The sequence below is a fragment of the Cavia porcellus genome, unplaced genomic scaffold (assembly GCF_034190915.1).
Source record: "Cavia porcellus strain 051 isolate PalLab524CR breed Dunkin Hartley unplaced genomic scaffold, mCavPor4.1 scaffold_24, whole genome shotgun sequence".
NCBI classification, from domain to species: Eukaryota; Metazoa; Chordata; class Mammalia; order Rodentia; family Caviidae; genus Cavia; species Cavia porcellus.
Window position 1 is genome coordinate 42,763,551 of NW_026947507.1, and position 15,832 is coordinate 42,779,382.

A 15,832-nucleotide genomic window follows, 5' to 3' on the forward strand; every position below is an offset into this window, starting at 1 on the left:
GTATTTGAAAAGTCAACCAATGGGTACACAAAAATTTCTAAAGATAAGTAGTTTGTACTGGAAAATAATTTTAAAATGTAGTATCCATTTACTGAGATACTTTCACATTGATATCTATTGACCTGCACCATAATAAAAGAACTTTACAAAACGATTTCCAAACATAACATCACACCAAGTATAAGTTCAATCATTCTTTCATTCACTTAACTAATAGTTATTGTATAACATAAATACACATAGGCATGAGAGGGGATCTAGACACACAAATAAGCCCTCGCTAAGCGTACAGTGTCATTAGAGAGAAAACATATGCCTACTCTACTCTAGTGTAAAGTTAATCAAGAATAAGACAACAATATAAGATATCTCCAGGCAACATGACTGTATGCCAAATGAGCAATAAAAAAATTTTTATGAGGGGTTCCGAAGACAAGAGTCAAAATAGCCTGGAGAAAAAGAGAAGGTATTGAGGGAAGAGGCAGTGAAGGGGCGCATGGCAAAGAGAAGCAAGTGAGTATTACCAGTAAACTCACAAGGAGATCAAGCAGGCTGAAGGGCATAATAACTCTACCAATTAATAATCAATAAGCACAAAACCATAATCGTATACCTTCCAGTGATCAAAGGAGCATGCTCGCTTATTCCCTAAGCTCAGCTCCAAACTTTCAGGCAAAACAAAAACTTGTCAAAAATAAACTGTCTGGAATTTCGTGGGGAGAAAAATATAATAAGTATGCAACTAGAATTTAGAATGTGCCAGTCCACTGGATCCTTCAGAGATCACCACTATGTTTTCTCATTGTGTAAACATTTTGAAACCTATCAGTGCAGACAATCATGAGAGTTAAGGAATCAGGTTAGGGAGGAGGACCAGCCACAAATGCGCTGCATGTAATGTGTGCATAGTGGCAGCCAAAGTAGGGAGGCAATAGCCGTTTTTAGGTTATCACGTTAGAACTCCCTAAAATACTACTGCTGATGCAAACAAGACAAGTTAGAATAATAAGGGCCTTTGGAAAGCAGCTGGATCTCTGTATATCGCTGCACCTGCTTTCCTTTGACGCAAGCATCAGTCCATGACTCAGGCTGTAAGTATTAGCCAGTTGAAAATATGCAGGTGTGCAGACTTGATGATATTAGGAGACAGGAGAAACTCTAACAGAAACTCTAGCAGAAAAGACAGGAGAAACTCGAAAGTATTCATGAAACTATAGCAGATTTGGAAAACTTTCCTGTATACTTTCAGATAATAAATATCTTATACTTTGAGGGTCACATGGTCTTGATTACTCACTTCCATAGTTATGTTGTGAAGCAAAATAAGCATGTCTGTGTTCCAATAAAACTTTATTTATCAAAACAGGTGTTAGAAGACCCATTCTTAACAACAACTCTCAGAAACTTAGGAATAGAAAACAACCACAACTCAATACAATGCACCTGTTTTAAAAAACTAGTGTTAACATTATATTTAATGTCAGCTTAGAGAATGACTACTTTTCCCCTAAAACTGGGAAAAAGGAAAGGATATCTGTTCTCATCATCCTTACTAACATAGTACTAAAATTTTAGCCACTGTGATGAGAAAAATAAAAAGCATACAGATTAAAACTGTCTTTGTTTCCAGATCACATGGTGTCTATATAGAAAAATCCCAAAAAGTTTATTTTAAACTTTCCTACAACTAGTAAATAAGCTTGGCAAGGTTGAAGAATATAAGATCTGTGTCCAAAAAGTAAATTGCATTTCTATATACTAACAATAAATATGTAGAATACAAAGTTAAAAACATAATACAACTTGTAATTACCACTAAGAAAATGTAAACTTTAAGTATGAACTTAACAAATATGTATAGATCTGTACCCTGAGAATTATAAAACACTGATGAAAGAAACTAAATAAACCCTAAATAAATGAAGAGGCAGGCTGTGCTACTGAATTGAGAAAGTCAATGTAATAAAGATAAATTGATCTATAATTTTAATACAATTTCTATCAAAATCATAGCAAGGTTTTTATGTAGACATGGGCAAGTTTATTCTGAAATTTATATGGAAAGACACAGGCCTTAAAATATCTAAAATAAAATACAATACACCAACAAAATATACCAAAGATAATATATATAACATAGCATTGGTACCCAAGACTGTGTGGCATTGGCAGAGAGACACAGAGATGAGTGGAAAAGAATGAAAACCCAGTAAGACCCTCACAAACAAGGCCACATGTTTTTGTTTTTTTTTTTTTTTTAGTCCACATGTTTTTGACAAAGGTCAAAAAGCAAACCAATAGAGGAAAGATTTCAGCAAATACTACCATAGCAACTCAATGTTCATAGGCCAAACAAAACTGTTAAAGAATACAGTTTTATGCATAGTCTTCAGCCCAATTTAGCTGCCTAAAAATGGACAGTAGGCCTGAAACATTTCTTATCAACAGATAAAGAGCCCACAGAGGATATGCCAGGATTATGACTTGTGTGGGAATATCTGTCCCTATTGCACCTTCAGTGTCTTTTGCTTGAGCAAGCAAGTCCCAATAGTACATGGCCAATCCCATTTCTATGTCAGTCCTCTGCCAGGTGGAGAGAGAGGCCTTTCATCCAGCATGAGAGGGATGTGCTCATAAGAAAACTGCCCTGGAGGAACCTTACGGCTGACCTTGTGCTTTGTCTTCTCTAGTAATAGAGCATTAGCTTCACCCAGGGCTCCTTTTCCTTGGTGACTCTGATGCCAAGAGGCTATGGGCAGAAGTGTTTGGACTTGTGCTTCTGGTGGTTGGCATAGTGATGATCTTTGCTGGTTTCCAGATAGTTGGGGTCTTTCCCTGAGGCCAACAACTGGCCTATTGCATTCTGTTTGACAAAATGAGCTTTAGTCTCACCTGAAAAAAATTAACTCACAGTGGCTCATGGACTTAATTATAAAATGTGAAACCATAAAACTTTTACAAAGAAATGCACAGGAGAAACTCTTCAGGATCATGAGAAGGCAGAGATCTTACAGATAACACAAAAAGCATGACCTATAAAAGGAAAAATTGATAAAATGGAACTCTTCAAAACAAAAACTTTTATTCTGCAAAGGACTTATTATAAAGATAAAAAGAGGCACTACGTCTAGAAAAAATGTTTACAAACCACAATATCTGACAAAGAATTAATAGACTGTATTTACAGCTAGATGGTAAAAATAATAATCATCTAATTAGAAATGTCCAATATTTTACCAAAGACATTTCACCCAAGAATATCTACAAGTGAATGAAAACATTTTTTTCCAACTTCTAACCTTCAACAGAAATTATTTCCTTTTCTCCAACATATTGAAATAAACCACATAGCTTCCTATTAGGAGCATAATCTTTAAGAAGAAAAATATTTATGTTTCAATTTGTTTCCTTAAATTGCCTGCAGTGGGCTTCTCAGAGCCTCTCAGCAGTGGCTGAAGTTTCCACCGAGGACTCCATGGTTGCCCAGCAACCTGTCTGGGATGTTCTGGACAGCCTGAGCCTGGGCGGTCGCCTGCCACCCTCAAGATGTGTGCAGCAGCCTAGGCTTTGATCTTTGCAGAGGTGATGCTCACACCTAGGTGTGCCTGAAACAGTGAGGATCAGTGGGATCTTCAGGACAGAAGAGGTTCCTGCAGACGCTAGCTGCTAGACGATGCAGTTCCCCCGTTTCACTATTACCAGTATTTGCTATATTATAATTCAAGTTTAATACATTTATTCTACAAGGTGGTGAGTCAGAACTATACCCTGGCAAGAAACACTATAGATACATTCACACAAAATGAGTGTCAAGGAAATACAGGGTACCGTGTCTTTCTCATGCTGAGCATGAGATAATCTCAGGTTACCTTTTATGAAAGAAGGTTCCAGCTGACCCAGATGAAATGGAGGGCTCTGGATAAGGAAAATCAAGCACTTGGCATCATAAATCAGTGCAGTCAAGTACCCCCCAAATGGGAAGAAATTAGCAGGTGGAATCTAAATCCGGTCATGCCAACAGGGTGCCCTAACTGGTTAGAAACTCAGAAAACACAAGAAAGAAAAATAACTATCACTGAGCTCAAACACAGGAAGGAAAATCTGCCTTCTTCACCCTATAGAGAGTCAATAGAAGTAATATCACTAACAGATATGGGAAAGTTAAAACACAGCAAATTGTTTGAAGAGGAAGTAGTACACTGAGTTTTGGAACTGAATTTGGATTGCATATTCTTAATATGTGGAAATGTAAAAGACAGCCTTTTGCAAGATGAGATACAGCTTCCAGGATCCATGCACAGATGGCAGTGATTGGAACAATGAAAACACCTAGCCACCTTGACCAAAAGAGAAGCTAAAATAGACAGCAACAACAGGGATGGTGCCAAAGATAAAGCCATGGTCATACACTTTTAGCTTAAAGTGTGGCAAGCAGGATACAAGTTGAAATGAGTGCATTGCTGTATGATGACAACCTATACTGGATATCTGATGTAGCTACAGCTCTGGGCAGTATGGCAAAAACAACCCTGTGCAGTTGATCCTAGGCTGGCTCTCTGAGTTACAGAAAAAAGAAAGTAAGTTTCAGGTAAACAGATTGTCATTGTGCCACAGGGCAAACGGTATGGCCCATTCCTTTCCATGTCTATTTCCATTTATCTACAGAAATTCTTCCTAGCTAACAATATTTTCTGATGTGATGAGAAAAACCAGTTATATGGAAACTAGTAAACAATGACAACCCCAAGGCCCTGTCTGTCCAGTATTCTTTAATGCACTGCTTTCTCCATAGATCATTCCAGCACATAACTGAAGTCATTCAACAAGCATTGTTACTTACTTATTATATTCAAGGCACAAAGCACAAGCAATTCTTGCCCTGAAGTACTTCATAATCTAATACTATAATCCACAAGTACTCAATGTTTGTGAACTCTCGAACTATAAACTCACGGTGAGGGAAAAATGAAAGAATAGAAGTAGCAGATTCACCACGCTTTTTTGTCTTATACTCACTCCCTGAAAGCACATCTTGCAGAATTCAGTCTTTCAGTGGTTCATTGGTTTTGGTCAGCACGGGATTCCAGGGCAGCCAGGGATGCTGCATGGGAAAGCCTTGGCCATTGCCAATATAGTAATGATGACTGGAGGCTTCTGGGACATGTGAAGAGGCCAAACAGCCTAGGTCTCCACTCTCTGCAGGGTGAGACCTGGAGGCCTACCCACTCTCTGAAGCCCATGCCCAAAGCTGGTATCCCCGGACCCAAATAGCTTCCCATTGCTGACTTCAGCCTCAGCCGTCCTCACTCTGTTCCCCCACCCAGCCAGGGCTCTCAGTGTCTCCTGAGGTTGAGTGCAGCAAGGCCCACCTAGATGGTGCTGTGCTTGAGGCTCAGTAAGGCTTTGCTCAGGACTTAAAGATAGGGGACCACTCTTCTTCCTGGCCAGAAACAAAATTTATCACTAGCTACAAGAGGGACAGGGAAAGTGGGAAGAAACTGGCACAACTCATCACTATTACTGGGATGCTGATTTTCAGGCATTAACTATCATCTGCCTAAAACCCACGAGCCATTATTAAGTACCTGGTGAGAGCCACACCCTACATGAAGTGCTGTATACTAGAAGATGAAGTAAACTGCAAATGCAGGACTTCCTTCAAGGAGTGAAACACGGCTTCTCTCTGGGAATTCATCATCTTCTAGAAAGGTAAGACATGGATTTGATAAGCAGGGTAAAAGGAGCCACAAAATCACACATAACGTTTATCCAGTGGAGAAGAAAGGGAATATTGAGGCTTGAGAGAAGAGGACTGGATTTATGAAAGACACGGAATTCAAGCCAAACAAATTACCAGGAAAGAGGAAGGTAAGGATAAATGGGAAAACAATACTTTCCCTAAGCAGGCATTTAATAGATATTTAAGGGAGGAATAAACAAAAAGATAAGAGTGCAATCCACGCAGATCCAACCATATGAGCATTTGCTGAGGCAGGACATCAAATCAGGTCAGGCAGAAGATGAGGCTCCCAGGGGCATAGGAGAAAGTAAGGCTGGGCAAGAGGAAGGGTCAGATGATGGGAGAAATGGAGTACTTTCTCCCAGTGCCATTAGGGAAACAGAAGGTTCTGGAACAGAGCATAAAACAACTTAAGAGCTTCAGGCAGAATGAAAAGGGGAAAAATAACAATTTTGTGTACTACAATTTAGAAATTAACCACACATTAGGGAAAATTTTCCAAAAGGAAAATTGTTTCCTATCATTTTCTTTTAAAAACCAATGTACATCATTCACCATAAAAGAAATACACATAATGCCTTCTACATAATAGTGGAAGGAATTTGTCCCCAAAGATCTTTTCTTTGTACAAATGATACCACCACAATTGATGCTTCAATAAAAATGAATATTTATGAAATGTAAAATGACTTGGATTAACTTATTCCAATTTCACCCTCTAAATTTAGATTTTTAAATCACGCCAAAATGTAGATTTTGATTACAAAAGCAAGTTGGAAGGGAAAAAAGATGTATTTGACAAGAAAAAGAGCAAAAATTTAAAAAAAAAAACACTTAAGTAATAACAAAAGATGATATAAAGGTGGTCAATTAGACTAAAAATAGTGGGAAGATCATCTTCAATATGGAGTTATTTAATTCAGGAAGAATCAAAAAGCATGGTGTAAAACCACGCTGTGTGCCTCACGCACCCTTACTTGCCCCCCAGGGTTCCCCCAGCCATTGGTCCCCTAGCCATCCTCTCAGAGTTTCTTTAATAATACCTATTATTAGTTTCTCCCTGTTCACACAAAAGTTAGCTTGCTCTCTGTATTCTTCTGACCGTGCTTTTTCCCTTCACTCCGTATCTGGCACTCTCTCCACACCCATTCATACAGACATCCAGCATTCTTTTTACAGCTGCATATTCCATTGTCAGGATGAACCATAATTTATTTAACTAGCCCCTACTGATGGGCATTTGGGTTGTTTCCAATCTTTGGCTACTGCAAACAAAACTCCAGTGAATAACCTGGTACAGTCATCACTTGGCATGCAAGCAAGTGTATCTGTAGGGCAAATTCCCAGAAATTGGATTCCTGAGTCAAAAGCTATCTGCATTTAAATTTTTGATAGATGCTGCCAAATTGCCTTCGATAAGAGTGGGGCCGACATGCACTCTTGCCAGCAACGTACAAGAACTCGTGGTTCCTTAAGAATTTACCAACAGAGTATATTATCAAAGCTCTGAATTTTTGCCAGTCTGAAAAAAGGAAAATGGTATTTGCATTCTCTTCATTGTGAGTGAAGTTGAGCACCTTATTTTAAAAAATATGTTTAAGAGTCAAGTGTATCTCCTTTTCTGTAAGCTATCTTCCAAAACCTTTGCCTGCTTCTCTAACAATTGTTTCCCTTGCTAATTTCCAGCAACCTCTTAGGGAGCCAGTCCTTCGCTGTGGTATGTGTTACATATACATAGCCCAAGCTGTCTTTTGACTTTCCTTATGGCAGTTTCTCATTTATCGATTGTTGACAGCTTCCGATTTTCAAGTTACAGTTACAAAGCCTTTTCTCCTTTTCTTATACTCAGTTTCTTTTTTTTTTTTTTTTATCTAAATGGAAAAGTAGGTATGCCCTAAAACTCTAAAATCAAGCTGCCTCGATACATATCCCAGTCCCACTTTTTATTAGAGCTTTCTGACCCTGGATAAACCACCTAACCTCTCTGAGTCTTAATTTTTACATCCATAAATGAGGGACACTAGCAGTTATAGCCTCAGCAGGTTATTGTAAAGATTCAATCTATTAGTGAGTGTGACTACAAAAGTGCCTCATGCAGAACACCCTCAATAATTGAACTATTATTGTTGCGTTATATCTATTTGGAATTTCACTTGGCTTAAGCCATGCAGTACAGATCCAAATTTTTGTCCCCACATGGCTACTCCATTTCCCAACAACATTTACTAAATATTCTATCTTTTCCCACGGATTTGAGATATCGCGTTTGTTTGTTGGTCGGTTGTACCAGTAGAACTCACGACCTTAGGCTTGCCAGGCAGCCACTCTGCTGCTGAGCTAAATCCCCAGCCCCAAGTATCGCATTTCTAATTGTCTTATCTAAACATAGAATACAATGTAAAATAATAACTAATTACTCATTGTACACCTGTTTCTATTTTGATCCAATTTAGGTAGCCTGAGATAGATTACACATTAAATGTTTAAATGTCTGAATCTTACCTTCTTGAAAGTACCACACATAACAAAACATGAAAGTTAAGGATTAAAAAAAAGTTGAATTTTTTTCAAGACAGGCAGGATGAAAGCTAAGATGATGACATTAAAGCATGTTGTCCTAGGTACCAGGCTAAGCCCACAATCTTGTCTTTGTTCATCTATGGTAAGAATCTCTAATATTTATTCATTAAGACAGAAGAAGGCCTTTGAGCTGAAACCAGTGTTATTTTATCGTATTAAGGAAGTAGCCATCTATTCCTATCCTGTTAAGTGTTATTATTAGGGATAATTGCTAAATTTGATCAAAGAATTTTTCAGTACCTGGAGGCATATGTATATCATTTTTCCCTATATTAATCAAAAGACAGGCTATAATAGACTTCTCATTATTCATATATAATCTTTATATTCTATGGTAAATCCCACTACTGGATTCTATTTACTCATATTTATTCAGTATTTTGTATCAATTATCTTAGGTGAAACTGGTCTGTAGTTTTCCTGTTTGTGTAGGCTTTATCAGGTTTGAGTTAAAGATTAGACTTGCTTCTTATTATTGGATGTTTCTTTCAACTTAAAGAGTATCAAGATTACCTGATTTCTGAACATTCGGTAGACATTCTATGTCAAACTGTCTGCACATGGTGCTGTGGGAGGAGTTGCCAGTGACACTATTTCCTCATGAAAATCAAACTGTTTAGATTTTCTACTCCTTCTGGGTCACATTACATGTACTTTAAAATTATCAATTCTGGGCTGGAGATGTATCTCGGTGTTAGAGCACATGCCAAACATGTGAGCACCTGAGTTCAATCCTTAGCATCATAAAAGAAAAAAAAATACCATCCAAATTTTCAAACTTATTTTCAAAGAGTTGAGTAAGTAATATCTTATGATCCTGTAAATTTTGTTTCTGATTCTTCCTTCTCAGGTCTCCTTTTGTGTGTTTACACTTTGTTTATTACACCACTTCATCATTTATACATTTTATTGCTGCAACAATTATTTTTTGAATGATCCATTAATATATTATTCTATTTTTCTATTTACATTTAAACTTCTTATAACTCCAGCACTCAATTTCCCTCTTCCCTGAAAAAAGAGCATGATAGGGGAAAAAAGTAAATTTTATCAAAGAATGTAAAAGTAAGAAAGCAGAAATTTGATGGCGTACTCCTATAATTTCAGCACCCAGGAAGCTGAGGCAGGAGGATCACTGTGAGTTCAAGAGAAGCCTGGGCTACAAACTGAGCTCACGGCCAGCCTAAGCTGCATAGCAAGACCCTGCCTCAAAAAAAAGCAAATATTAAATACTACCTGTTGAGCTAGGAATTTAGCTCAGTGGCATAAGTGCCTGGCTGTCAAGAGCAAGGTTGCAAGTTCGATCCCCAGTATCAAATAAATAAATAAATAAATACTACCTGTCAAAGTTATTCTAAATGACAGTTTCAAATCCTATATACCTGATCAAGAAAACAGATTTTAACATCATTTTAACATCATAGGAGATATTCTGAGATTTTAATTATGAGCCTTCCACACCCTGCCTATCTAATGGCCCACCAATTCTATTCAACAAGCATGAATTCTCCCTTGCCTTCCACCCCAAAGTTCTCTGAGCATTGCTTGTGCTTTGTAACCAGGCCTGAGGCAGAACGAGAAGGCCAGCGCTCTGCCGTGCACCCCATCCACCAGGCAGTGTTGTCCAGAAGTCACCTGAGCCTGAACACAGCAGTCCAGCCTACAGTCAGCTTCAGCCAGTCACCAAAGTCAGCCTGTTTATGTTTTGATCTATCTTAGGTAGCATGTGAGAAATCAGACATTTAAATTTTTGAAGGTTTAAATCTACTACTGGGCAACTGCTGACAAAAGTTTGGAAGTTTCGTTAAGGATACAGTACAAAGAAGGAAAGATTAAAGCCAAGATTATGACCTTTAGCACCAAAGGCATTTGTGAACAGTGCATAGCAGATACCAGATTTAGCAATGTCACCAAACAGGCAAGCCCTGTCTTCCAAAAGGCGATAGTTTAGACACAGAGCTTTGAAAGAGTCAGGTGCAAATAACAGAGACAGGTGATAAAAAGAAGGAGCTGACAGGATAGAAACTGGAGTAGAAAACCACTCAACATTCAAAATAATATGAAGTCCATATCTTTCAACTGTACAGTACCAAAACCCAATAAAGACATAATAAGGTTTGTGTATGAGGCTGACCCCAAGGGAAAACCCCTCTAACTTCACTTGCCTTTAGTAATTTGCTTTTAGCTGACTTTAAAAATCATGATTTCTGGAAGTCACACGCAGTATATTATTAGTCATCTAGTAGCTCTGCTGTGATAGTGCCTCTGAGGGGTGGGTTTTGACTGTAGCCATCCTCAAGGTTCAAAGAAAATTTAACCTCACATCCTCCACTGTTTTAGTTACTTTGTCACTGCTGGGACACAATGTCCAATACCCACAACTTAACCACTTATCATCCAGTTACTCAAATACAAGATGACTTTTCATTAATGTGGATAAAATAACAGGAAATACAGAAACAATTTTATCAAATTTATTCAATATAAGAATCAACTGGTTGAAATGACACCTGCCCAAGCAACACTCGAGATAGTCAGTACATTGCCAAACACACTGCCCTAATGACACTCAGGGTAAGCTGTCAAGCGGTTAAAGGAGAAAAGATTCATTTTGGCTTACAGCTTGTAGAGGTTGCGGTCCACAGGCTGAAAGGCAGAGTGGCATTGCAGAGAGGCCCAGTAGAGGAAAGCTGCTCACAGCAGGACAGTGGGAAGCATAAAGTGGTCAAGGGAGGACAGTGGAAGATAAGCCCTTCCAGGCCACACCCCCAGTGACCCACCTCCTCCTTACATCACATTCAGCTATGAACTCATAGGTAGACAAACCCTAACTGATGAATATCACACTAGTGTGAGCCAATAACCTCCCTGAAGCCCACCTATGAGCACTTGAGACTTTGGGGGGACATCTCAATATGAACTATAACATCTATGTTACATTTAAACACACTTCTACCTTTGCTAGAAAAAAACCAATGCCTCTCTGAATACACAGTCTTCATTTTTCACTTAAAGAGGGTCTGAAACTAGCAGTATGAGGTTGATTTATCCAAAATTTCCCTAATCTTACTCCACCCTTTTTCATGACTTGATGACACCAAAATAAGAAAAATAAGATAGAAAAATTAAGCTACTCTCACAATGCGCAGGGGCATCCTGACCTTGTGACCCTGTGCCAGATCAACAGATTACCAGTCACCATGTTTGCAGCATCCTGTTCCAGACCATGGGAGGGATCCCTGGAAGTGTATATCATCAATCATTTCCTAACTGAAGGCCCTCTTCTTTCAGCCTTTTCTAAATAGAAAAGGTGCTTGAAACTTGACCTGACTTAAAATGGTCTTTCTGGTTTTGCTAACTCAGCAGCTTAGTGTAAACACTGTTGGGCAAAAGTTAAAACAGTAGAACAAGAGAGACATATGTACTGTAGACTTAGCTCTACTCAAAAACAAGACAGAAGACCCCAGAAGTGTTGTGTGGATATAAAAAAGAAATTGTCTCTATTCTACAAGGTTTGTTAATCTTTTAGCAAAAGTGTCACCGATACACTGAGAAATTGTTTGGGAAGGTGTTGGTCAAGAGAAAGCTAAACTAAATTTGGCCTGACCTGGATCATGAACTGCTTTGGACATACACTCAACAATTGTTGGATTCTTTCTTTCTTTGGTGCCTGGCGTATAGGGGGTAAAAAGGAAGAGCTGATGAAGGGAGGACATGCAGCCTTTAAAAATACTGCATTATAAATACTGGCTTGTAAAGGAGAAATTCTAAAGGTAGATTTACGGTTTAGATAAACTGGTTATATAGTTTATATTTTTAAAAATAATCTGTTTTTTAGGGCTGGGGGTTTATCTCAGTGGCATAAATGCCTGCTTGGCAAGCGCGAGGTCCTAAGTTTGATCCCTGATACCAAAAAAAAAAAAAAAAAAAAAAAGTTTTTTGTTTTTTTGTTTTTTTTTTTACTCTCAGACTTAATCTATGAATTTGAGTAAAAAATAAACTTCTTGGGGCCAGGAGTTTTGCTCAGCGGCATAAGTGCTGCTTGGCAAACACAAGGTCATGAGTTCGTCTCCAGCACCCAAAAAATAAATAAGTAAATAAACTTCTAGGGCTGAGAATGACTGGATGAATTCATGGGCAGAACACAGAACACAGCTAATTAGGTTATAAGAAAAAGGTCACATGATTTCCAAACCATCTCATACCCCAAAGGCCTTTACCTTTTTCCAATCTAGCGCTGTACAGTAAACATACTATCATAGGCAGTTAAGTTAGAAATTAATATGCAAAGATGGACCCTCAAGGAAGTCAGCACAAAAATAAAGACATTAGAATACTGGCTGGAGGCAAATCCAAAGAAACACAGGCCTCAAGATAAAGATGCAACAGCCGGGCTTACATGTGTCCCTAAAGGACAAACAGCAACTTGAGATTACATTGTAAATAGGATCACCTGGTCCAGTAAATCCAGCTAGGCATCAGTTGCCCATGCCCACATGGGTGACCAAGTTTCCTTTACCATATGGACCCATCACTTCCCAAAAATGCCTTTGTTCTTTCCTTGTACCCTGGCTACATAACTCATTTTCCTATTGGCTCAATATTAGCTATGCAGCCCTAGCTGTAATCCCATGGGTTGATTGTAGTTTGACACAAGTTGTACCCACATTGTGACTTTGCTGTATAAATTACCACCGACAAAGGGTCTCAGTGACCAACAAAATCCAGGAGCTATTCTTGCCTTGTTTCCAATAAAACTCTTCTTACATCATTCCTCACTGTTGTGGGACCACGAATTCAACATATTTGACATCTAATAGGCAGAAGTTACATTTTTCCTGTATCAATATAACAAACTCCTTAAGTCACTCCTCTTACACTCAACAATTCTTTAAGGTTAAGAAAAATAGAATTTTTAGGAAAAAATTTTAATGCAGGACTTCTTTGGCATTCTACTTATATGTAAAGATTAAACACCACTAGAGCTACCCCATCCCTGCTGCCAGCCTAGCCCCACTCCACCTCAAGGTGAAGCCTATGCTGCAGGGTAAGGCAGCACACTGTGGTAAGGCAATACAGGTTGAGTATCATTCACCAGGAACACTTAGGACCAAGGATACTTCAGATTTCCGATTTTGTCAGGTTTGGGCACACTGGCATAAACATAATGAGATATCTTGGACATGAGACCCAAGTCTAATCACCAAACTCACTTGTTTCATATATACCTTATACACACAACCTACAGGTCATTGTATGCACTGTTGTTAGTACACCTGCGTTTTTGACTGTGACACACCCAATGTGGAATTTTCTGCTTATGATGTAGTGTAGTGCTCAGAGTTTTGGATTGTGGAGCATTTCAGATTTTTCAAATTAGGGAATCTCAATTCGTACTACCCAAAGTATGGTCCTGATATAGAAAAGTTTATTTAAGCAGCTTATAAGCAAGGCATCTAGCTGGGGTGGGAGGGTGAAGGAACTGGGGTGGGAGAGTTGCGGTGACCAGCCATATTAACAAGAATTAAAATAATAGACAGGGAATTAGAAACTCAGAACAAAGAATAGACAGGGAACTAGAAATGCAGACCAAAGACGCACTTTCTCTGGCAAAATGGAACGCAACTAAAGGGAGATGTAACTGTCTAGCAAAGGAGGGTGCAACCATTCCCGACTAAACGCCTGAGTTTTGAGGAATTTAAACAATCAGGTTTTTTCCTCTTAATTCCTAGTTTCCTTTAAACACTACATATTTAAAAACTGGGTTAGCCTGAGTTCCAACTGTCATTTTAATTCCACAGAGCCACCTGTGATAAGTTGCCACTAAACATCTGAGGAATTCCTGTGCTCTGCTTATGTATAGCTAGCTCTGGATTGAAGTGCCATGAGGTCTCTCACTCAGAAACCAGGAGCTATTCTCATTTCCAATAACTCCAATGTTCTCCTTTTGTTTGGAGACTTCAGTCCTTAATGTAGTGAGACTACAAGCTCCGTACACACAGTAACACTGGTATTTGTGGAGCCATGTGTATGTCACAAAAATTCAAAGTAAACTTTTTAAATTTTTACAGCTAGTTAACATTAGTGAGCATTCAAGCATATGATCACTTTGCTAGTAGTTCCCTTTTACTGTATTTCTTTAAGTATTGAGAATAAATAGAATGTATGAAAAGTACCCTGTAAAATGACACCTCTGAAATAACTGACCATCAGAGCAGTCAGAGCAGTCAGAGGAGCAGAAGGACAGGGACAGCTTCTCTCAAAGGCTTTACCACTCCATACCCCCGAAGGGAAAACCGGAGTAATTTCTGCAGCCAAAACACAGGCCTGAGATCCAATTTGAAAACTAAAGCCTACAACGCTGGGTCTCATTCCAACGCTTCTCCGACAACACACAGCACCATTCTTGCGGGGCGCACGGGCCACAGCACTGAGAAGGCTGAGCCCCGGGCTGCCCAGCACACCCAAGGGGGGGCAGGGCGCCCCTCCACCACGCCTTTCTGCCCAAATTGCGGAGCCCGCCAAAATACTGCATTCCAGGAGAATTAAACCGACACATCAGATTTTTTTCAAATCGCTCAGTTCTGCTTTAGGGAGCGAAAAGTTAACCAAAAAAATGAAGCTCCAGCTTCAGCCAAAAACCGCAAACACACCGCCCCCTCGTCCCACCCCAAGAATGGCACGCGTGCGCAAACCCAGATCTAGGACCCCAGCCAGAGGCGCGCCTGCGCAGACCAGATTTGGGACCCGCCCGAGGCCGGCCTGGCTTCCTTTCCGCCCAGAAAGAACGCATGGCACCAGCCTCGGCACGCATGCGCAGCAGAGGCGACGCCCGGAGCCTGGGGTGCCTGTCTGTCCTTACCCGCTACAGAAATCGCCTCCTTGCGGCCGGGCAGGGCCTCCTGAGGGCTGACGAGCGTGGAGGCGGAATCGCCCATCCTCGAACCGGGCAAGAGGCCGCGCAGTAGCTGGCGAGCCCTCGCGATTCCCGAAAGCATAGGCAGGCACCGACCGAGGGCGTCGGGGCGGGACGGGGGGGGGGCGAGGGCGAGGAAGCTAGCCCGGAGCGGGCGGGCGCTGGGGGAGCCGCGCCCGGAAACGGGGTTGGCTAAGGCTGTGCGCCAGCTGTCGGTGAGAGCGTGTGCTCAGCCGAGGGACAAAGTTCTCAGGTAGAGAACATGTGTCCTTATTCCCACCCGAAGTACATAAAGCAGCAGGGGCCAAAAAGTGGTCGCGCTCAGCAGGGCTGCATACTTGGATTAAAGTTTCTCCCAGTGGCCGCCTCCTTAGCAGTTGTTCATTTTGCCCAGTAACATGTAAGGATATCTACTTTCTGGCCAGTTAAAGAGTGTGTATGCATTTGCATTCTAGCCATTACAGTGAGAAATAGCGGCTTCCTGTTGATCCAAAGTGCAAATAAGGCACAGAATAAGAACGATATATTCAACATAGCTATATGTTTATGTGTGTATATATTTATAGATGTACTATGCATATATGTATAAAAACATA

The 15,832-nt window shown here is 40.0% G+C and overlaps 1 protein-coding gene across 10 annotated transcripts in view; it reads right to left on the reverse strand.

The window, feature by feature from the left end:
* Positions 1-15,492, reverse strand: part of Msra (methionine sulfoxide reductase A) — a 333,241-nt gene extending 317,749 nt beyond the window's left edge. For 2 of the 10 annotated variants that reach the window (XM_063234965.1, XM_063234964.1), the window contains exon 1: positions 15,183-15,481. In XM_063234965.1, the coding sequence (XP_063091035.1) occupies positions 15,183-15,318 (136 nt within the window). In that variant the 5' untranslated portion in view covers positions 15,319-15,481. Of the gene's footprint in view, positions 1-15,182 lie in introns of all 10 variants that reach the window. The other 8 variants (XM_063234968.1, XM_023561460.2, XM_063234969.1 and 5 more) reach the window with 8 other exon arrangements.
* Between the last annotated feature and the right edge of the window lie 340 nt (positions 15,493-15,832).